The following is a 25,059-nucleotide window of genomic DNA, read 5'->3' on the forward strand; positions in this document are numbered from 1 at the left end:
GGTTTAGGCTACATATGTACTGTACTATCACAACTATTATGTAGCGTCAACTCAGTGCTCAGAATATCTATTATATATATTATATATTACCAAATGATCGAATTAAAAAAGTACTGTATGAAAATCTAACATAGTGAGGTGTCTTTGATTTTCTCTTTAGTGGCTTTGATAGGTATTGAGAAATTTAAAGGTAAATGGATTTTGGAGAAAGGGGAGAAAATAAGTGAGTAATAGATGATTTAGAAAACCTTAAAGCAGGGAAGTCAGATCATATGAGGAATAAGACAGAAATAGAGAGATGGGGGAGGGGCGTGAAAAGTGAATAAAGATTGATGAAAGGGTGAGAAGGATTGCAAAGGAGGGAGAGAAAAAAAGTGAATGAGAGAGAGGGAAAGAAACAGTGCACAAGAGAGAATCAGGGTAGATGAGGAGGGTGCAAGTTATTGGTGTGGATGGAGGGGAGGGGGAGGGGAGAGAAAGAGAGTATAGGTAGATAGCAAGGGTGGCACAGAGAGAGATGATAAAACAAGAGGTGTTTCATTACATATCCTTGCCAATAGGTGGAGCACTTGGAGAAATGTGGGGAAAATATTTCTTCATCTGCGATTTTTGTTTTTCCTATGATAGATATCTCCCTGTCTGATCTTGAACTAAAATGCAACCATAAGGGGGAGGGGGCAATAATACTCCCACTCTCGTCAGCCCTGAGTTACCCTTCCTGCAGGTGGAGGACTTCAGGGAATGGAACTACAAGGTACAAGGGGTATGGAATTGGATAAATCTAAATGGAATGAACCGGTGCATATCAGATCTATCTTCAATTTTTCCCTATAATTTTCTCCCAAGTTTTGTCCTTTCCCTTGGAAGGCCTGGTGGGTGTTTCAGAAAGCTGTTCGTAAGTTCAGTGTGACTTTAAGAACAACTGGTGAACCAGTCACCTAATTGTGAACATCATTTACCACAAGAAAGGATCACCAGTCGTTCTTAATGTCGTTCTTAACTTACGAACAGCTTTATGAAACGCCCCCTGGTGATTGTTATTCTATGGTGCTTCGTGGTAATCAGGAATCTAAGAATATCAGTTTTCTCATATGGCTTCTTTTTATGAGTTATAAATGAGATAAGGGCAAATTTCGAAAACAACTTGAAATTTAGATAACTAAATAAAGCTAAATTGCAAGGATGTATTTATAAATACAACATATGAAAATATTTTTGTGATCGAATCAAATGTTGTTTGTCATGAAAGGTAATTTTACAAGAAAAATGATAAGGCAAATTCTGGAAAGGCAGAATACTCATTTTATTCATCTATTCTAAATATTACTCATTCACACATGTATCAGGAGCACTGGTGGCAATGGGGGGGGGGGGGGATTCCCCACATTGAATTCTGAATTTTGTAAAACAGGCTAAGGGAGAGGGTCATGTCTGAAGGAATGCTTGTGATGTACAGCTTTTCAAAAAATCTTACAATTCAATACTTTGACAAATTATTTACAAATAACGAGCCTAAAATGATTTTCAATTAGGAAAAACCTATTCATAACCTGCATGTTCTAGGCTTTTAGGAAGTGGTTCAGATAAATTATCATAAATGAGTATTTAGGGTGGCTACCCCAACCCCTACTTTTCATAACCATTCAAGATTTGAATTTTCTTTCAACCACTTTTTTTAATCCCTTCCCTGTACAGTGTAATTCTTTTTTTTAAATATTATTTCACTCCCTCTCTATCTCCTTTTTCTCTCATTCATTCTCTCACACTTTTTCCATCTTCACCATAGCATTGTATTCTTTCCCCTCCTTTCTCTATTTTTTATCTCTCAAGTGCTCCCTTTCTGAATCCACCAACAAACTCTCTACCTTGTGAAAATTACTCCAAACATTCCTAATTCTTTTTGTTGGGGTGTGTGTGGTGGGTCATATCCTTTTATCAACATTACAAAATTAGCACTAAAAAAGTTTAATTTTCAATTGAGCAAATTATACTTTTAGTTTTAATGATATACATACAGTGCTCTGTTGTAGCCTATTTTTTTTTAAATCTTAACCCCAATAATGACAATTGTATTTATTTCATAAGCAGGTTATCTGTATAGAGTGGACAAAGAAACATTCATTCATGAATGCCAAATACAGTAATTAAGAAAGGGCAAATACAAATTTCTTAAGAAAACATTAACATTGCTTGAAGCAATAAATTTATTATAAAACTTGGAACTTCAGACCAGCAAATTATTAAATATATTTGAACAATTTTAGGAGACAGGCAAGACCTGGTCATGTATCTCCCTTTTCCCACATGAAATATAATAAAATACAATCTCTGCTGGAAATTATAGGGACCAGTAAGCAGCAATGACCCTATAACTAGTATGAGTATAAGTGTATACCATTATAGTACTAATGGTCAGTTTATCAGTTGTAGAATAAATAACTACTTTGGAACAACCCAGATACCTTTTAACACTGAATTCTCTATTTCCTTGCTGCTTTTATAAAATTATGATATAATACCAATTACATTTGCTTCTATAGCGCTTAATATCACTTACTTTATAAAAAGTCTTTAAGAACTCTACAATAATACACAAGAATGAAAAAAATACATTATGGATATCACAAATAGATTCAATTATAATCAAAACATTGTAGCAGTTCAGGTGAATACTACAAAGGGTCTGATAATCTAAAATATGTCTTTACAAGTTTAACTTATAAGCAAATACTAGTAGATGAATTCTGAATCACTTAAACAGTGATTTATGAAGGAGGAAGTCCACCCTGACATTCAAATGGTTTTAATGAAAAGAAACAAAAAACATGAGAATAACATTGACTGTTTTGACGAAAATCAAACTTAGAATAACAAGAGTTATCAACTCAAAGTTTTAATGTGATGTCACAAGCGAGCAGCTCCTGTATACATGAATGTCATGTATTATTAATCATTATTTCATACACACTTACAAAAAAAAATAATATTTGACCATCACAAACCACAAATTCATGTTGGGCAATTTATAGAAGATTTGTTAAAGGACATGTGGTGGAGCTTCTTCTTTATGCATGTGACACCATACAATTAAACAATAAATAAATCTTTGGGGATTTCTGCCCAATCTTCATTATAAAATGTTTCTCTTTTTTTTCTTCTGAAATCCACCTTGACATTGAGGCCAGAAGTTCATTTTGGCTAGATGCATGATAAAATTTGCAGAGACATCCCACAGTCAATTAATCTCATGCTACAAAATGCTTGAACACATGGGGCTGGGGCCCATTTCATAAAGACTTACAATTAATTGCAATTATTGTAAATTCCATGGAAACCTTGATTGTGATTGGCTGCTAAGACACGTTACCATGGTAGTTGGCATGATGACAAGTTACAATAGCTGAACTCTATGAATTGGATCCCTGAAGAAAGTAGCTAACTGTTGATTAAATGCAAGGATAATTTTTGTAGAATTAAGAATTACTTACACCCATCTACTAGTACTTCAACATAGAAGAATATCAAAAAGAAAATGAAGCACATGATTTAATGTAATTCAACATGGCAACAAAAAGAAGTTACTAAATTTATACATGTGATCTAGACCCATCCACCTCCATCTATATGGCCACATTCTTCTCATACATTGTACATTAAGTCGACTCTAAGTTATGGAAAACTTTGATGATAAAATACTTTCCCTTACTAACCAGAACTTACAAAAAAATCTATATCCAGCATTTGAAGATTATCTGCAGTACCTTTGATTATTGCAACTTTGATATTCTACTTTTATGGTAGGAGATGAATATTTAAGTTTCAATATGTATAAATTATTCAGTACTATAAACTTAGACAAAAATTGTCAAAACTTTCAATTAGTAAATGCTCTTTATAAGAATGCAAATTTGCAAACATTTTGTTCTTTTTCAACAAGGTAGCCTCTTAAGTTTACAAAATGTTATCACTGAGGGCCCTTTAATTGTCTCCTATCACAAGATGTCTCTTATTTCTTAAACTCAACATCTCCCATCCTCAACCAAATCTTTTACAGGATTCCTTTTTTAGAACTAATAAAATCTTCCCCATTTCAAGTAGCCATGTTTTAGTGTTTGTATATTCAATTGTTGATCAGATCATTTTTAAGTCATCTTCATGTATTTGATCTCTAGTTTACTTCTTCTCTGCCTAATGTATCTCTGAAACTTTTTCATCATTTCTGTATTACTCTCTCTTCCATGCCTTATTCTCATTTTCTTAATCTGAATTTATTTCCAATATGGAGTATCTCTCTATAATGCTGTGTTCAAGCAATTTTCTTAAGCTTAAATTACAAACATATATCATGAATCAAATCACTAACATAGTTACTGCTGGAAAGTGTTAAAAAGCCTTTTTTACATCAACTGCCATTCTTCTATTTCCTGTAATATTACTGCACAGCAGCTTGAGCCTGGAAGTACAGGCCAACATAGAGAAGACCATTATAATGATGTCATGAAATCATGATTGACATCACTGCAGCATTCAAGTGATTTCAGTGATCATGGTTCTGCGATCTCATGTTGAAAAACTCACCTTATGCCCTATTCAACGTTTTTGTTTTGAAAGATGTCTATTTTCTAACAAAAGAGCTTTCATCCACTGCTTTTCGAACTTCTTTGAAATACGGTAGTAAAGATGACAGTCTGTTGTTAGAATGCAACTTTAGTTTGTATTTTCCTCTTAATCTAATACTTAAATGATTGGAAGCACAAAAACCATATACACCATTGCATTAAAACCTACCACTGATGTAAACCTTGCTATCAATGGTAAAATCAATGGAAACTGTGATTTTAATTGGCTGCTGAGTGATGTTGCGATGAAAAATAGTATCACCGGTAGAATTACCTTTAATGGTCTTTTTCATGAAACAGGAGCCAGATTTCTAACATTAACTACTTCCATTGTATACAAAGAGCATACAATGTCCTTCCACTGATGAATACTGCTTAGAGTGCACTTGCAGAATCTATGGAAGGTGGTTTCAGGAGACCAAATGTTTCAGGTAGGTTGAAGTATGTCGTATAATTCTTAGTTTACTGTTAATATTATGCTGCTGGTATTTCATTTTAAGAGCATTTAATCTGAAATTAGTTGACTTAATCATTAAGTCTTGCCAAGGAATAGCTTCCAAGGCATTTTCTCTCTGGTACACGTATTTCTCATTCTTTGTTTAGATCAGGATTCCAGACCGTTGAAAACCTTAAACTTTCATTAAGATCCTAGTATGCTTTCTATCAGGGTCAAATTCAATCCTTTACCATGTATGACCTCTTCAGCTAAGGCAATAACCTATTCACCACCGAGTCCTTTCATTCTATTTTGCTTCAAACAGGTGTCATCAAGACCCAATAGTCAGTGGGTTAAAATAATACTAGTCCTCCATCATATAGAGCTAGTCCAGGCCTACGTCAGTGCTGGTCCTGGTTCTCTTCTGGTTGGTCTTGTGGTCTCTGGTCCTCACCCCAGTCATATCCTCCTGGTCGTTCCTCTTCAGGAAGGGGGTTATAGTTAGGATCCTCAGGTGCAGTGTCCAAAAGTGTTTTTCTACGGAAAATACAAATGAATGTGCAAATAAATGCTTCAATATAACACAAGATATATAATACCACTAACAATGAATATTCATACAGAACACAACCACACAACATAGTGATCGAAGCACTCCAATATCACAGAGCATAGCTGGGCAACTATATAGAGGTAACAGAATTCAATGAATTCATTCTTGCCAGTACCCATTACACCTGGGTTTACAGTGATATATTGTTAGTGGGCTGGTAAAACCTTTCTCAAATTGGAAAGAAAAAAGGTGACAGCTCAGAAACAACTGTTTTTTAATTATGGCAAGGTAGCATCTTTGCATTGCATGAAAATTGTCACCTAATTCATGTAGAGAACTTATTCTTGGCAAAGGAAGGTTGTGTTACTTATATGACTGTAAAATACAACTTTCTTTTTTTCTTTTTTAGCTCTCCTGTAGCTTTAAAATTTTGAGATACAATGTTTTAACAGCTAATATGTGGATTAACATCTTACCAAAGACAAGTGACCAAAAAGAGTACTTTCTTCAATTTTAAAATCAGTTTTTATGAAACGCAATAGTTATCCATGCAATACACAATTCATTTTTCTATTTCTGGCATTCATTACCAAGCTTCAAAATATGCACTCACCAAGGTATGACACACAAATTGAAAGGAAACAAGATTTAAGGAAATAGGATTAGAAATAATAAATGTAGATAGAAAAATCTTAAGAGATAATAAAGATTCAGAGAATATTCTATATTGTGATTTTATCATGAGTAACATTAATTGCAGTTAGTCCATTTATAAAATCCTATTTATTGCATAATTAATCATTGACTTTGGGGAAAGAGAAATTATTTGAAAATATATATGTACTTACAGTATACCAGGTGTTTTGAGAAGTTTGAAGCCCCCTCTCTGAGTTGGAAATACATCTTCTAAGAAGTAGTATATATGACCAACAACCATACCTGGGGATAAATGAATCAAAACAAACAATCTGAAAAAGCAACGTTCCAATTTTCTTATACTGCATAAAAAGTCTCTAAGGTATACAAGTTATTTCATATGCTATCTCCTTCTTAGCCTATGTTTCAGGTCATCTGTTGTATGTACTATATTTGTAAATTGTAAAATATGTAAATGTTCAACCTATGCAATGTAACGTCTGTTCAAGTAACTCACTTGAAATGAGATCATTAAATAGCAAGATATACTTGGCCTATTATCACAAACTACTTGCGACAGACAATATCAAAGAACAGAACAAGTCTTGAGAAATACAATAATTCTTCACAAGGTTTCACCTTCAAAGACAACATTTTTTATAATCATGTCAAATCTTGGATGTAAACTTGGAAGCATGAAAGTCATCAGGCTTGGGCTTTGCCTGTAGCTATCCAAGTCACCATGGAAATTTGATTCTCTGCAACTGGTTTCTACCATGCAGATAACAGAGATTACCAAGGAGTGATTGAGGCATCCTACCATTCCAGATGTGTCTCATTGGCAAGGCTAGCAAACAAGGACATAAATATCCCCAACAAAAGAGATGCCTTTCTAGAACTCAAACGTTCATTCACTGACTGTTGTTGAATTTAAGATGTAAATATCAAATGGGCAATAGATTATACCCATGATGCATATTAATGAGTGCACATATGGAAGTGTTTTTTTATAAGTTTTTGATTACACAACATTCTTGACTGATCTGAACTGTTATTTCGCTTTAATTGTAATGAGGAACTACAGCTTTTTTATAGCTTATTGCTTTTTATTTTTCAAATTTCCTCTTTTCATAATTATGTTCATATCAAGAAGTAAGCAATAAATATGATAGTCCCACTGCCCAAGACGAGTCTCCACCATGACAATGCAAGCAAATCAGGATATATCTAAAACAGAGATTACTTTCTTAAACTCATCATTCACTGATCATTTGATTTAGGTTTAAACATTGTAGGGGCAATAGGTTATAACCATGTTGCATGGTTATGGGTGCATATTAGAATGTTTATTTGTATGTCATTGTCTTTGTAGTAAAATAATCTTAACTGATTAGCTGTTATTCAAATTTACTTATCCTCAGGAACTACAGCTTTTCAATATGTTTTTAATGTGCTTATAGTGTATGTGTATTTTTATCTGAGATTTTATGTCAAAATGAAATCAACTGCAAGCACTGTCAGTTGATCAACATCTATGAGAACAGGACAACTTTCACCCAGTGAATGTTATGAAATGCAAACATGAGATATCTATGAGCTTGTTATCCAGGATCATCTCACATATCATTCATATGGCAGAATACAAGGCGCCAGAGAATATTCAAAGATAAGACGAACCCTTTAGATGTTTACGGCGATGAACGCATTTCAAAATACCGACTTTCGAGACACCTAGTTCTAAATGTCTGTGAACTCTTAAATGTGGAATTAAAGGAGACCACTCTTCCGGGCCTTGCTTGTCTCCATCCAAGTCACTGTTGCCCTCAGATACTACGCAACAGGCAGTTTTCAGGCCGTGACAGGAGATCTCCAGGGGTTAGGTAAGCAAGGCATCTGTCAGCCGCTCGGTACGAGATGTTTCTAGATCACTATCACTGGCAAGGAGAGCTAATGACTATGTGGGAATTCCTAAGAGAAAAGAAATTTTCCAAATCAAACCTTTCTTATATGAACTTTGTGGAATACCAAATTTAGTAGGAGCAATTGATTGCACTCTTGTTCACATCAAATCCCCCACAACTGACAAGCATCTGTTTGTCAATTGGAAGAACTTCCACTCCATAAACGTGCAATGTATATGTGATGCCCCCAAGAGATTTCTTGATGTGTGCGCCAGACATTCAGGATCTTCCCACGATTCATTCATCTGGCGGAATTCTGCTGCAAGCGACATATATGAAAGAGGGTCCGACTACCTGCTTGGTGACAGCAGATATCCCTGGTGTCCTCATCTGCTCACACCTATCCTTAACCAGACATCGCGTCCTGAAGAGAGATACAACCAACATCAAAGGGGACATTGTGCTATAGAGAGATCATTTGGAGTAATAAAATCCTGTTTCTGATAGATTGACAATAGTGGCGGAGGACTGCAGTTTTCACCCAACAGAATGTGCACAACTGTGCTCTACAACATCTGTATTACCAACGACCTCTCCAACAACGTGGTGCTTGATGGCAAACTGGACAATAAACAATATTCAGATGTCTCCTGATCATTTGCAAGGAGAGCCAACAACTACATATATATATAAGTATTTGAAGTATCAGGCTCCTCATGAGACCATATGGCAAATAAATGCAACAAGTAAGGTACTCCAAGAAAGCTCCGACTACCTGCTCAGTGATAGCGGATATCTCCTGTGCCTCCTCACTCGACATCAATCCGACATCACATCCCCTAGAGAGGTTCTAACAGCATTGGTGGGAGAATGACAGTTTTCATCGGACTGCACAAAATTTGTGTAATGTGTTTGTATATACATATTCATGTGTTTTCCATCAGAAAATATGAATACTGGTGTTATTTAACTCTTTTGTGTCTTGTTTATATTTGTGTGAAATGTATCAAATATGTTTTGAATCCTTGAGAACGTTTGAATATCAGAAGCGACGAATACTGTAAGATTCCATAATGAACACATTCATGAAAGAAATATTGAGTATAACTCTTTTAAAATACTTTTTAACTGTTGCCCCACTAAGTAAATCTAGGTGTTATTTTTTTTAATAGTAGGGGGAGCATATGGAACTCTTGCCGAAAGAGCTGACAAAAGGTATATACCTCACAGACAAACAACTAAGCATCAAGACACAAGAATCTGAAATGAAGCTTCTTAACAGTACAGAGAAGCCAAGGAGAACCCACAGAAGATGGGGTAAAAGAAAATCTGACAAATGAATAGAAATATCAGCCAGATCTTATCAGAAGCCTGAAAATCCCCTAGAATCGGGGATACAAAATCGCCTAATCTATTGTCTAAAAATGAATGTGAGGGCTTGTATTCGGACAAAAAAACTGATTTGTTATAATAAACTTCTTTTTTGTTTTATATTGCATATTAATTTCTATGGCTGTCATTCTGTCTACTTATTGAGTTCATAATATTGTATGGTATATAAATTTATTATATAGATTGATTTGTATGATTGTCATTGATGTTAAGGAGAAAATTGAATAGACTGGAACTTGAAACAATTTCCAAGAAAAAAAATCATCCAATCCATAGAAGATTCCCCTATAATTTCATAAATCAGTTCTCCTCAAGGAGAGATGAAAAACAGGCTGGCCCAATAATGTCAAAACTTACCTATTAGATCGACAATGATTGAATTTCCTAGAAGGACAGAGAAACCCAGAAGAACCCATGGTAGGTAAGGTGCAGGAAAGTTCATCAAACCAAAGAAGTTCATCCTAATGTAGGGGTTCCTCCTACTCCATACATAGACCAGCATGATGGTGAAAGCCTGACCAAGAAACACTAGGTTGACAAACAGAGCTATAATCTGGACTTATAGTCAAGGAAATAGTATGAAATTCAAACATGATCGTGTCATGGAATTTATAATCAAAGATGCCATATAGAAATTTTAAAAAAGGGGAAAATCATCGTAAATGGGCCGGGACCTTACAACATAACATGGCCCCAAAATATGCACAAAAAGTATATTGTCTAGAATGGGCCCTGATTTATACAATAACATATTTTCTATAGCTCAAAGTATTCTTACTTTTGTACGGAAAGTAGAGTCACAGTCTAATTGAAGTCAAATGTCCGAACTGCAGATACGACATCGATAGGATATACACGGTATGTATACGTTAATTTGATTAATTAGATGTTGTAGACTACTTGAAATTTGTGAGCCGAATATGTTAAAAATACAAAATATAAAATTTGTATTTCTTCTTATTTTTCATTACCGATTCAACGATCAGGAAGGGGAAAAGACAAACAGAGATTTCAGTGCAATAGACAGCTGTGTAAGAAGAGCTCGAGTCGAAGGAGAAATCAGGTGTCAATCAGGAAAAAATACTTAGTTTGACCACAGCAACGTCAGTTTTTGACGGTCAATATGTTTTACCCAAAAAGTATCTTATCAACAAGCAATACGCAAAACCTCAATATCATTAGCAGATAGCAACACTGAGTCTGCAGACAGCAAATCTGAAAGTGACACTGAATCCAATTCTGAGTCTTCGGATTTAAGTGCCACCATTCTTGCCTCAGCAACTGCTTTGACTTCTGCCTTTGCTGCTTCTTTTGACTTCATCCTCTACTTCTTCAACTTGTGCCTCAACTTCTTTAGTATCCCCATCTCTTTCTGGACTAGATTCTTCATCTTCATCACACAGCAAACAAGTAATCAGCATTTCGAAAGAAACAGTAAGCGATTACTACAACTATTGTAGAGAAGTTTGCCAGTGGGCTGTGTTAAACAAATTGCACTTCGACCAAGCAATTGGAGGCCCAGGAAAAACAGTAGAAATCGACGAGTCCAAGTTTGGAAAACGCAAATATCATCGCGGCTGAGTGGTTGAAGGCCAGTGGGTCTTCGGTGGTATTTGCCGGGAGACAAAGGAAGTTTTCCTGATTGCACTTCCAGAAAACAAGAGGGACAGGGCGACACTTGAGCCGCTTATCAAAAAGCACATCAAAGCAGGTACCACAATAATTTCAGATTGTTGGAAAGCATACGATCAGCTCGGCAGTGCCGGTTTCACTCTTCTTAGTGTTAATCACTCTCTTCATTTTGTGGACCCTATCCCTAAGGAATACACCAATAACATTGAAAATCTTTGGTGGCAAATAAAGAGACAACTGAGTATATGTGGAAGCAAGCTCACAGAGGAGAAGACTTGTTCCAAACCTTTGTTGATGATGCAGCGGATTTGTACAGACCTCAATGTGAGTTTAACTGTTTATTTCAAAATGTTTTCCTATTTTATCATTAGTTCCCTCTATGTAGATCTATGTATATAAAAATTAAGGCGACCACACAATAGGGAAAATCTGTTTGAACCCTTTGTACAAGATGCAGATGAGTTAAGAGTTATTCACTGTATAATACATACGTCAGTGAAAAAATTCTGTATAACTGTGTATTCCAAATTTTACCAATTCTCCTGCTAAATAATACTATTTTATGATTATGTTTTTTTTCTTCCATTTTTAGTGGGGGTGCATTTGGAACTCTTGCCCCTTCCTGTAATAAGAAGCTTTAAGCAATTCACAATAACAAAACGTTAAGTATTTCCAGTGAGAGTATGCCAAGTCAAGTTCAACCAATGGTTTGTCTTACCCGCCATAGCTTTATGAACAGTTTTTTTTCTTCTTAAGAATTCATAGTAAAAATTTTTTATGGATAAAAATATTAATAAAAAAAGACGTTCCTCCGTATTGAATAACATGTGACAACTCTATTTGAGGACCAAAGAGATCAAAACAAAGATATTACAGTGCTTAGTCCACTGACGATAATACAGTCAGACCGCAGGTCCCTATGCTAATGTGCAAAAAGGCCAGATTCATCCAAATCATCTCGTGGCTGAATCCTCCTCCTTGCAAAATCTCGTGATTCGTGAGATTTTCTTTCTCTAAGAATTTACCTGTATCAACCTCAAGTTAAATGATATATTATTAAACCATCAGATAGAGTAAAAGTTACTCTTTCATATTGGTCATTTATTTTGTATACAATATTTTGTTAAATAAGTAAATTTCTGGCCTGAAAATGTGCCTTAAAACTGAATTTTCTTCCTCTGTTTTCTTTTGCAAATTGTGCAAAACTTTTTATTTTGAGCCTCAATGATATCTATATCACCATAAAGCTGAACTTCTGTACTTTCTCACAATGCCAATCTTGATATGCGGCACCTTTTAATTGGGTCAAGATGGCACTTTTCCCACCAAGGTACAAGACGAGATTTCTGAAATTTTGCACTTGCAAGAAATCCAGAGTTCTGATCGGCTGGATAAGGTTCACAGAACAACAGGCGCGGGGTATTTGAGGAGATTACCACATGGGAAGTGTGACCTTCCCACGAACCCAGGCACTGGAACCGTTGGAATTTGCCATTGTGTGGTCTCTTTGACCAATCAGAGAGCAGTATTCTTGTTTTCAAGCTGCTTTATGTACCTGGCAAATGAAAAGTGTGATCTTGACCCGATTAAACCAATTCTTATTTTGAAACCTATATCATTTTAAAGCATACATATTCAGCTTTATCATGATATAAAAATCATTTGGGCTCAAACAAAAGTAAAGTGTGAAAATAGCAGCTTTTGTCAGGTGAAAATATTTATTTTGTAGCATATTTTAGATTAAAATTTTAACCTATATTACAAAATCTTTGTATAAATCCAAACACATGACCTGAAAGAATGATTCTTCTTCTTTACAATGGTACCAAATTCATGAAATTTGATGCACAATTAGAGCAGCAATGACCGAATGAAAAGAGGTGTTTTGGTCCGCATCAAGCTCATTAAATATGCAAAACATCTCAAGTCATGAATGTCACTTGGATGAAAGAAGCCACTTTCTTGGGACCTGCAGTCTGACTGAATACCCTGGGTAAATGAAATCAAATACATTATATTATAGATAGATTAGATAGATACATAAAATAAAATAAATAAATACATAATACATAGAGCTCTACAAATCACTAAACATTGCTAAAAGGATACAGTCATCAGGGTGCCTCCAAACAGAAACATGAAGAAAAAGTCTGCAGTGCGTCCACGGAACGAACCCTCCTCTAGCATGCGACAGTATCGGTAGGTGAATATCATGTTGAAGAGAAAATTGAAGCCTATTGCTCCAAAGTACATGAAGTTTGTTATAAGCCTCCATACCTGAAATAAAAAACAATTATAAATTAACAGAATGCATCATAGACAGGACAATTGATTTCATCAACTTAACAATGGATAATCTTGAACAATAAACTGTTGATTCACACAATATTAGCATTTAAAAGTTTGAAATAAACATAGGAATTGTAAGAATGATTAATTCCAACTACACCTTGTGAATAGAACTCAAAGAGGAGTCACAGAAAATGTAGGTGTAGTCGCAATGAAGTTTAATTGCAGACTCTTTTTAGAATCAGAGCAGTGTATCTGCTTACATATTCAGCAAGGGCAAAAGCCTGTGATAGGAATGTGGATCAATGATATAGTGGAATTTGACTGAGAGTGAAAACAAAAGAGCTGGCATTTTATCATGAAAGAATGCATCACAAATCAACTTTGGAATGTATTTCTGAATAAGCAAGTTTGTAGTGACCTCATGGGCAAGATTGTTCAAATGACCTTCACTTTCTGTCAACAATGTATGTAAGCATACTTGACATAGCAGGATACAGAAATTGCAGAGACCAGGTAACTAGAAAAGCATATCTATGAATGCTTTATAAAGTTGTTTGCTGCACTAGCTTTTGCTGTAAAATACTATGTGTTGTCAGCTGTTAAATACCAGTCGCTAATGGACGCATTTTTGCTTTCCAGTGGATCTAATGAAAAGCACAATAATCAAGATAACAAATTTGGTGCTTACATTATCTTATTGAACATTAAACCACCATGCCATACAAATTATGTATGTATTCTTCTGATCATGAAGAGAATGGAACTACAAACTAGTTTATTACTTATCAATGAAATCAGTAATGCAATTCCTAGATACCAGACCTTTGCATCAAACCCCTTTGTCTCAAGACAGGGAACAATTCAATAATCATTTTTGGTCATAAGAGAAAAGCTCTGTACAGTCCTATGTAAAATGTCTTTTGTATTAAAAAAAATGTGGAGCAAACTGCATTGCAATACCAGGAAATCATCCCCTCTGAGGGTTGAATAGCTTGAAAATTGAGTATATTTACAACTCAACTCGTATATACCAACCTTATCTTTCTAAAGTTATCATATGATTGCTGTTAGCTGAAAATTTGTTTTGGATAGGAAAACTTCAGTCAAAAATGTAAAGCGAATAAAACAAGCTAATACAATTGAGAACAAAAGAAAAGCAGTTAATCAGAGTTTGTTAATAGTGAGACTATATAACAACATAACACCTTTGACAAGAATAAAATATATCTTTCTTACCTCAAAATGGTTAAAAATGAGATCAGGGTTGAAGTATAACTGAAATGGTGATAAAATATCCAGTTGCTGCCAAAGCAAGAACACAAAGAATACAGATTAATAGTAGTTAATTGTAGTAAATAAAATATCAATTCCCTGAACCACTATGGTTAAAAATCGTAACAAAATGGCCGATCGAGACTGGGGTAGAAGGAGAGAACTTTTCGTTTTTTGAGGTTCCAGTCTGTGCCCAGATGTCAGGAAACTGCCACTCGTTAGACCTTCATCCATATAATCGTGGTAATTGTATACTTTCTGTTTTCACAATTCATTTGGAGAAATATTTAGACCATAAATCACCCTAGTCCCGTGAGTATGGTCAAATACACGGTAAGCCCCTGGGCTCCAGCCCGCGCAGCGGGCGGGAGCTCCCTGGGTTAGGCAAGCACATGCTAAACACTGCAAATAGGTTTGATAGACAGATTTTTCAGTTTTGCCACTAGTGACAAATAAAATAAATCAAAACAAAAAATAATTTGATTTTGCTTTGACTTTTTTCCCCTAGAAATGTGTGATCCAGTTTTATGTTTGCCTGAAAAATGGTGTCTGGTATGAAATTTCATGTTTGTCCTTTATTCCAAAAATTTTCAGTTTTAAGTATATTGCAGAAAATGAGGGATTCTAATTTTTGTTTGACAAGTGCAATGTAATATGATGAAATAGGATACCAAAGAATACATTCAATTTAAAATTGAAACTGGTACTCATCTCCCCTCCTCCCCCCACCCCCCCAAAAAAAAAAAAAATACATAAGGGCTTGGGGTGATTTTGCCAATGAAAATGCTCAAGTGAGAGCCCTGAAAAATAGAAAAGAGCCCTGAAAAATCCCTATTCACTGTAATGTTAAAGCTTAAATGTTGCTGATTTAGATAGTAGGTTGTGAAAAGTAGCCCCAAAAAACTAAAAAAATTATATATTTTTTTTGGCCTGCTCCTCCCCCCCCCCCCCAAATAAGAATAAAGGGAAAATCAATAATGAATCAGAATTTCTAAACAAAGTTATGTATATGAATACGTACCACAGCTAATGTTGTGAGTACACATGATGTACAATATAGTCTTGTAATAGGAGGAGTCTGCATGTACTCCTGTTGAACGGTTTGCATTGCGATGTGTTTTTCTTAACCTTTACCTGAAAACAAACAGAAGAATTTAGATACAGATTTCACTAATTCAAAGTTAAGGAAATGATACAGGTACCTCTGCTTGAAAATAACTCTCTAACATTGTGAAGAAAAATAATGACGGTAAGAAAAGTAAATATCTATGGTCCCTGAAAGAAAGGAGATTAAATGATTAGAGACAATTAAAACATGGGTTATTTACAAAAAAATTACAAACACTGATTGTTATCTCTTCTAACAGGGCCTAAATCTACACAAGATAGTCTTACTGTCGAGGCCTCGAATATTTCATTCCATTATGTCACGTCACAAGAACATATTTTCGTCCATCACTGTTTATTGGACGCATTTTGTGTTTTTAATCTTTTGGATCCATCTCTCACATTTCAAAAGCAGAATTAAATGTCTCCTTATTATCATGAAAATTTGATTAAGGAGAAGTGGATGACACAAATTTTGCATGATGAAGATTTTGTCTTCCAAGAATAAGGGCGATTCCATTTGACATATGACATTATCCAAAAATTTATATTGGCTCTATTTTAAATCTGGATCAAAACTTTCTTTTATAACTCATATGGAAGTTCATAAATACAGAGGGTGATCATAATTAGCCCCCAAAAACAAAAAAAATCTTACACATCTTTCTTATAGGAGAATCTAAACTATCAAAATCTGAACTATCGAGATCTGATGCAAGTTATGCGAAACGATCCCGAACTATATAGTCCCATCATGAATTTTCTTGAATTGAGCTGCGATTTCCCCGCATGCGCAACTGCGATGTTTTAAAATCGGCAGTGAATTAATACGTGTGAGGAAACTGTTACTGGCTCTAAATCAACGATTTTGAGACTGATAGAAGCGTGGAAAAGTGAAACTTTGTGAAATGTAGGAATATTAGTTTTTATTGTTTTTAAAGGTTGTGTTGTTGCACGAGTTTCACGTTTTATACACATTAAATCACACCTTTGTCACTCGGAGTTTTGTACCTTGATGTTCGGGTAGGTGTAGCCTAGTGTAGCGGTAGTGAAGTGGAGCCTACCCTACACGAACATCACTGTGTCTGTGCACTAACACTCAACAGGCATGGCAACACCACTCACCAGACTTAAAGGGATACTCCAGGCTGAAAATTATATGATTTAAACAGATAGAGAAAAATGAGACAAACAAAACACTGAAAATTTGACCAAAACCGGACAAGGAATACCAAAGTTATGGCATTTTAAAGATTTACATTATTCTGGTGAAACAGTTCTCGGCATGTCATCATGAATATTCAATGAGCAAATTGATGATGTCATATCCCCACTTGTTCTTTTGTATTTTATTATATGAAATTAGGTTTATTAAAAACAAATTTACCAAGAACTTAAAAAAATTGGACAACTGATTTAGTGCATTAGATATTCATTGCTGCAACTATTTCATTATAAAGGAGACACATTATTCACACGTATGAAAAAATGAAACAATTATGATTTCATGTAATGACATAAGGAAAAGGGAAAGTGGGGATGTGACATCATCAGCCCACCTAATGAATATTCATGATGATGTGCATATAACTATTTTCACAAATTAATGGTTTACTTAAAAATTCAATAACTTTAAAGTCTTTATAATTTGTTATCTGATTTTGATGAAATTTTCAGCATTTTGCTCTGTGAATTTTACTCTATTTATTTATGGTGGTGTGTACTTAATTCGCAGTTTACCTGATTTTGTGCAGTCGAATATCTAATTAACATCTTGAAAAAGTGATATCACCAACAGAAAAAGCGACCCAAAATTACTCAGTATGATAATATTCTTGAAGGTCTCAAATTGTAAAGACATTGGCAAAACATTGGCGAATTTTGTTACTTTTAGCGTACGCTCCGAGAAAATCTAAACTTTTTGGCAAGCATCAAGAAATCGTCAGTTTGCAAGGAGAGGTCTCCAAATAAGTAAAATGTGATACCAACCAAATTTATGGCATTTTAACCTCCATCTGATATAATTATCTTACCTTTGTCTGCTTGATTACTTTTTTAAAGCTTTGCAAAACGATCGTGTGCAAATTAAGGTCACACTTTTTATGACACTTTTTCAGCCAAGTGCGCACTAGTCGATCGCCATGGAGTTTTGAGATCGCGATACGAGTGCAAACCTTGACCTACTTTATAATTCCATCAAGCGAATTTGACTTTGCCTTTGGGATCTTGCCTTCCATCTGGTATTTATGATTTTGATTAATTTTGTGTGAACTGTAATTTTTAGATTGAAAACCAACTTTTTTTTCAAAATGTGCCAAATCATGGTCAGCCACATCATGACATAGAGTCCAGATTATATCTAGATCTGGATCCAACGTTAGATATTCTCAGCCCAGACCATCCCAATTACTAAAAAGTAATTGAAGCAAAGTTAGACTCATTATTTGATTCGTGTCTCTCTTTCATAATACTCGGCTCAGGTCTAGTCTAGCTACGTCTAAGGCTAAGCTCAGTCTCAACTCAACTCAGTCACAGGCACACATAGACCAAAAGCTTCGGTCTCTGTTATGTTGGTTGTTCAGCTGAACTCCGTTGGCTTCACTCTAAAAAAAAAAAAAAGTTTAAAAACTCCTCGAAACGGACGGCTGCCAGCTGTCTAAGGCACACAGTGACTGTCTTGTCATGGTTGCCTAACTAACTGATGAAGTATGGAAGTTGATTGAACTTCATTCAACTGTTCATGAATCAACTGAGTGGAGAATCGACTCTGAAACTGATAGTGATACGGTGAACATGGACTGGAGTCTTGGACCATGGTGAAAAACTGAAACAAAAAGCAAAACAATTAGCCTATGTTGTTAATCGCAGTCATATTCATAGTTAATGTTGAAAGACGAAACAGAGCTCTACATTAATAACGTTAGATCAACTTACAATTTTAAACTGGACTACTACTGGCACTGGCTTGAATTTGGAGTTTTGTTTAAACTCTAAACTAGGCCTAAATAAAATTCAGTCGGCGTAGCTAGCTTGTTAACACAGCACAGAAGTAGGCTAGGCCTTAAGTCTCGTACACACACGTCAGCTTTACGCAGCTGATCCAAATCGGTGAAGTAAGCAATTCAATTAATCACCTTGCTCGAAAGTGATAAGTGTCCGTCTGAGCACATTTAATGATTAATGATACTTCACTTACGGTACATAGTTACAAAATTTAAGAAATCGAATAAAAAATAAATAAATACAAATTAAAAAAAAAAAGGCTGACAAAAGTTTCTTATATATTTTTTTGAAGAATACAAGCACGGAACATTTTTTTCCCTTTAGTGAATACTTGCAGGTACAATAAATGACAGAGCACGTTCAGATACGGAAGACCTCCACGGAAATTCCGTGATAGTCCAGGATAGAAGGGGTCGAACCTTGTTTTTTTATATATACAATGTTTTTTTATGGTTTCTTGTCAATTCGAGGGTGCTGATTCCGAATCTGAATGATGCCACTCGTGTAACCTTGAGCATTTTCTGCAAATTGGCAAAATCCAATATGGCCGCCAAAATATTCAAATTACCCATGAAAATTATAAAATTGTCCACACATTGGCTTTAAAGTACATGCAATTGTGCTGCCGGAGTGAAATAATATCTGAAAAAATGATTTGTGTCAAAATATTTATTTTCTTGATATCAAAATGGCCGCCATCATAGACCCCTGTACAATATGAATGAGGAAAATTAATTTTTACAAAATTGAGCACTGAAATGCAAGTAATTATGATCTATGAGTGAAGCAATGTCTGTAAACATGATTGCTAACGATATATATCATTTGTTATGTCAGTTATGTGATAAATCCTGTATTTTGATATTCAAAATGGCCTTCAAAAGCCCTAACACTATTATGTACAATGGTGACACAAAAAAATCACAAGAGTGAGCACTAAAATGCATTTTGTTGAGATAAACGAGTGGAATACTGACTAAAAACATTTTTGTTAACGAAATTTATCATTTAACATGCCATGTATGTGATAAACCCTGTATTCTGATATTTAATATGACCGCCAAAGGCCCTAAAATTATGATCTACGATGTGAGAGAGGACAAAAACAATCACAAGGTGAGCACTAAAACGTATTTTTTGTGGTAAATTAGTGGAATACTGTCTTCAAATATAATTTGCAACGAAATATATTATTCGGGTTTCATATTTGTGTTAAATATTGTATTTTGACTTTCAAAATGGCCGCTAAAAGACATTGACTGTATTATGTACAATCGATCTGGGAAACCAATTTTCACATGAGTCAGCACCATAACATGCATATAATTGTGATTTAAGAGTAAAATATTGTCTGAAAACATAATTCCTAACAAGATATATCATTCATTCTGCCAGGTAGGTGATAAATAATGTATTTTGAAAGTCAAAATGGCCGCTACAGGCCCTAACAGTAGGCCTATTATGTACTTTGTGAATGGGAACATATAATTTTAACAGAATTTGGCTTTGCTTGACTAAATGGTGTTGCATGTATGAGTGAAATATCGTCTGAAAATATGATTTTGTAACCAAATAGATCATTTCTTATGTTATTTAGGTGATAAATGCTATATTTAAATGTCAAAATGGCTGCAATATGTTTCTTTGTGGAAATTATCTTTCCCCAATCAAATTTTACATATTAAGATAAGGGACTACGGCGGCCATTTTTCATTTTTAAAAGGCTGCATTCATCACCTTTATGACACAAGCTATGATATATTTCGTTAGAAATCATTGGGTTTAGACAATACTTAAAGATAAATTCCAGTTTTGGTAACGATCTAAAAATGACTTTTTACAGAATCTAATATAATGACCACCTAAGTGTCTGTTTGTATGAATAAAAAATATGTGCCAAAGGATTCTGGAAGAAATTGTGTGATTGCTGAGAAATAAGCAAAATAAGCGCGGATTCGGTCACTTCCGTCGGGTCTTTATTTTAGCAATAATAATACACTGTCCCACGTGTGCCTATCTGTGTTGGTGATCTTCAGTGTGAACATTTTTCAGCGTAGATTTCAAGATTTCAAAAAGTTCAGTTTATGTAACTGTACCAGATCTAGATCCTCGATGATATACTGACAATTAAGCCTTGTTTTTACAGACTTTCTCATGAAATCAGTGTTTACTGCAAATACTGGAATTTCTCTTTAACACTTACATCAAAATTAAGCCATTTTCATAGTAAAAATTTTGTCAAAATTATCTGTCCCCAGTTACAATGTACATACTACTTTGGGCTATGGCAGCAATTTTGAATTTCAAAGTAAGGCCTTTATTACCTTCTCAACCATTATGTGATGTATTTAGTCAGAAATCATGTTCAAGACCAAATTTTACCGATACATCACATAGTTACGTGCGTTTTTGGTTCTCATTCTGGTGATGATTAGTTTCCCTATACGCATGTTACAGAATTTGTAGGGGCTTGTGCGGCCGTTTTGAAAGTCAAAATACAGTATTTATCACCTATGGGAGAGGAAATGTTATATTTCATTAAAAAAATCACGTTTTCAAACAATATTTTCCTTATACAACATAATTATATGGATTTCATAGTCAGGCAAATCCTAATTCTTTCAAAAGTATTTGTCCCCATTTACATTGTAGATAATACTGTAAGGGCCCATAGGGGCCATTTTGAATTTTACAATACAGCATTCATCTCATGCATGAAAAATGAAATGATATGTTTCGCCAGAAATCATGTGTTTAGACAATATTTCACTCGTATAGATTACAATTGCATTCATTTTATTGTTTTTACTCTTGTGAAAATTAGTTTCTTCATTCGCTTTGTTCATAATACAGATAGGGCCTATGGCAGCCATTTTGAATGTCAACATGCAGCATAATTACCGAAATTGCAAGGGAAATGATATGTTTCGTTAGAAATCCTTGTTGTCAGACGGTGTTACACCAATATTTCGCAGTTATTGGCATTTTAAAGTCAAACAAATTCAAAGGTTGTGAAAATTATATGTCCCCTTTTATATATTGTACACAGTATAAGGGGTCTATGACAGCCATTTTGAATATCATAATACAGCATTTATCACATTAGATAGTATACAAATGACATAGTTTTGTTAATAGTCATGTTTTCAGACAGTAGTCCACTCGCAGGTCACAATCACATGCAATAATAGTGCTCTTGTTTGAAAAAATATTTTGCCCATTCATATTCTACATAATAAAGTATACAGGGGTTATGGCGGCCATTTTGAATATCAATAAAATAAATATTTTGTCAAATATCGCTTTTCCAATTGGTATTTCACTTCTGCACAACAACTACATGCATTTTATAGCTAATGTGTTGGCAATTTTATGATTTTCATGGGTAATTTGCATATTTTGGCGGCCATATTGGATTTTGCCAATTTGCGGAAAATGCTCAAGGTTACAAGAGTGGCATCATTCAGATTCGGAATCAGCACCCTCGAATTGACAAGAAACCATAAAAAAACATTGTATATCTAAAAAAACAAGGTTCGACCCCTTGTCTATGGGGCCTATCCTGGACTATGAAGACCTCGAGTGACCCCTCAGTATTCCTTTAATGGGCAATATAGCTTATAATGAGCCAGAAGTTTTAATTAAGAGGGCAGATATGGCAGATGGGCAATTAAAAAAAGAGTTGGTACCTTCTTAATACATACATATAATTTTGCGATAGATTTTGGTATAATATTTAGAAAATAATATCATTAAAAAAAGCATATTTCACCCCCGGATTTCTGACCCCCTTTTTCTTGTCTTTTTTTCAACCCTGTTCCACAATTTGGGATTGTGAAAAAAAACGGGGTCCATGGCCCAAAGTCACACCAGATTCCTATTGATCGAAGGAAATCTTAAGAATATTGGAGATCCTCAGAGTGGACAGATTCACTTCTAATGTTTTATTTAAAGACCTAGTGGGCCAATAATTCGAACGAAAATCAGACTTATGTAGGCCTCAGTACAGTTTAATGATCCATTAAGGTCCTACTTTTCTTACGATTTATGAGCCTACGCATGAAATAAATAAATAAATAAAAATATACAAAAAAATAAACAACCAAATTAAACACTGAAAAAGCACCCTCCTCTTTAACATACTCCTGTGAAGAAATCAAAGTTTATTCATATAGGCCACCGATATAGTCCAGGATAGAAGGGGTCGAACCTTGTTTTTTTTATATATACAATGTTTTTTTATGGTTTCTTGTCAATTCGAGGGTGCTGATTCCGAATCTGAATGATGCCACTCGTGTAACCTTGAGCATTTTCTGCAAATTGGCAAAATCCAATATGGCCGCCAAAATATTCAAATTACCCATGAAAATCATAAAATTGTCCACACATTGGCTTTAAAGTACATGCAATTATGCTGCCGGAGTGAAATAATATCTGAAAAAATGAATTTTGTCAAAATATTTATTTTCTTGATATCAAAATGGCCGCCATCATAGACCCCTGTACAATATGAATGGGGAAAATTAATTTTTACAAAATTGAGCACAGAAATGCAAGTAATTATGATCTATGAGTGAAGCAATGTCTGTAAACATGATTGCTAACGATATATATCATTTGTTATGTCAGTTATGTGATAAATCCTGTATTTTGATATTCAAAATGGCCTTCAAAAGCCCTAACACTATTATGTACAATGTGAATGGTGACACACAAAAAATCACAAGAGTGAGCACTAAAATGCATTTTGTTGAGATAAACGAGTGGAATACTGACTAAAAACATAATTGTTAACGAAATTTATTAATTACATACATGCCATGTATGTGATAAACCCTGTATTTTGATATTTAATATGACCGCCAAAGGCCCTAAAATTATGATCTACGATGTGAGAGAGGACAAAAGCAATCACAAGGTGAGCACTAAAACGTATTTTTTTGTGGTAAATTAGTGGAATACTGTCTTCAAATATAATTTGCAACGAAATATATTATTCGGGTTTCATATTTGTGTTAAATATTGTATTTTGACTTTCAAAATGGCCGCCAAAAACATTGACTGTATTATGTACAATCGATCTGGGAAACCAATTTTCACATGATTCAGCACCATAACATGCATACAATTGTGATTTAAGAATAAAATATTGTCTGAAAACATAATTCCTAACAAGATATATCATTCATTCTGCCAGGTAGGTGATAAATAATGTATTTTGAAAGTCAAAATGGCCGCTACAGGCCCTAACGGTAGGCCTATTATGTACTTTGTGAATGGAAACATATAATTTTAACAGAATTTGGCTTTGCTTGACTAAATGGTGTTGCATGTATGAGTGAAATATCGTCTGAAAATATGATTTTGTAACCAAATAGATAATTTCTTATGTTATTTAGGTGATAAATGCTATATTTAAATTTCAAAATGGCTGCAATATGTTTCTTTGTGGAAATTATCTTTCCCCATTCAAATTTTACATATTAAGATAAGGGACTATGGCGGCCATTTTTCATTTTAAAAGGCTGCATTCATCACCTTTATGACACAAGCTATGATATATTTCGTTAGAAATCATTGGGTTTAGACAATACTTAACACTTACATCAAAATTCAGCCATTTTCATAGTAAAAATTTTGTCAAAATTATCTGTCCCCAGTTACAATGTACATACTACTTTGGGCTATGGCAGCAATTTTGAATTTCAAAGTAAGTCCTTTATTACCTTCTCAACCATTATGTGATGTATTTAGTCAGAAATCATGTTCAAGACCAAATTTTACCTATACATCACATAGTTACGTGCGCTTTTGGTTCTCATTCTGGTGATGATTAGTTTCCCTATACGCATGTTACAGAATTTATAAGGGCTTGTGCGGCCGTTTTGAAAGTCAAAATACAGTATTTATCACCTATGGGAGAGGAAATGTTATATTTCATAAAAAAATCACGTTTTCAAACAATATTTTCCTTATACAACAGAATTATATGGATTTCATAGTCAGGCAAATCCTAATTCTTTCAAAAGTATTTGTCCCCATTTACATTGTAGATAATACTGTAAGGGCCCATAGGGGCCATTTTGAATTTTACAATACAGCATTTATCTCATGCATGAAAAATGAAATGATATGTTTCGCCAGAAATCATGTGTTTAGACAATATTTCACTCGTATAGATTACAATTACATTCATTTATTGTTTTTACTCTTGTG

The 25,059-nt window shown here is 34.5% G+C and overlaps 1 protein-coding gene across 2 annotated transcripts; it reads right to left on the reverse strand.

Annotated features, from left to right (window-relative positions):
- Positions 1-1,964: 1,964 nt before the first annotated feature.
- Positions 1,965-19,194, reverse strand: LOC129254853 (derlin-2-like). Of its 2 annotated transcripts, XM_064109027.1 has the most exons (8): positions 18,775-18,929; positions 16,852-16,988; positions 15,755-15,867; positions 14,698-14,763; positions 13,279-13,446; positions 9,895-10,090; positions 6,457-6,547; positions 1,965-5,592 (listed from the first exon to the last, which is right to left on the reverse strand). In XM_064109027.1, exons 3-8 carry the CDS (start codon positions 15,839-15,841, stop codon positions 5,457-5,459), a joined length of 744 nt encoding a protein of 247 aa, XP_063965097.1. In that variant the 5' UTR covers positions 15,842-15,867; positions 16,852-16,988; positions 18,775-18,929; the 3' UTR covers positions 1,965-5,456. The 2 variants fall into 2 exon arrangements, with proteins under 2 accessions (XP_063965097.1, XP_054749363.1); XM_054893388.2 differs by lacking the exon at positions 16,852-16,988 and having other exon boundaries at positions 18,775-19,194.
- Positions 19,195-25,059: the final 5,865 nt, after the last annotated feature.

This window comes from Lytechinus pictus, chromosome 2, assembly GCF_037042905.1.
Source record: "Lytechinus pictus isolate F3 Inbred chromosome 2, Lp3.0, whole genome shotgun sequence".
NCBI lineage: Eukaryota > Metazoa > Echinodermata > Echinoidea > Temnopleuroida > Toxopneustidae > Lytechinus > Lytechinus pictus.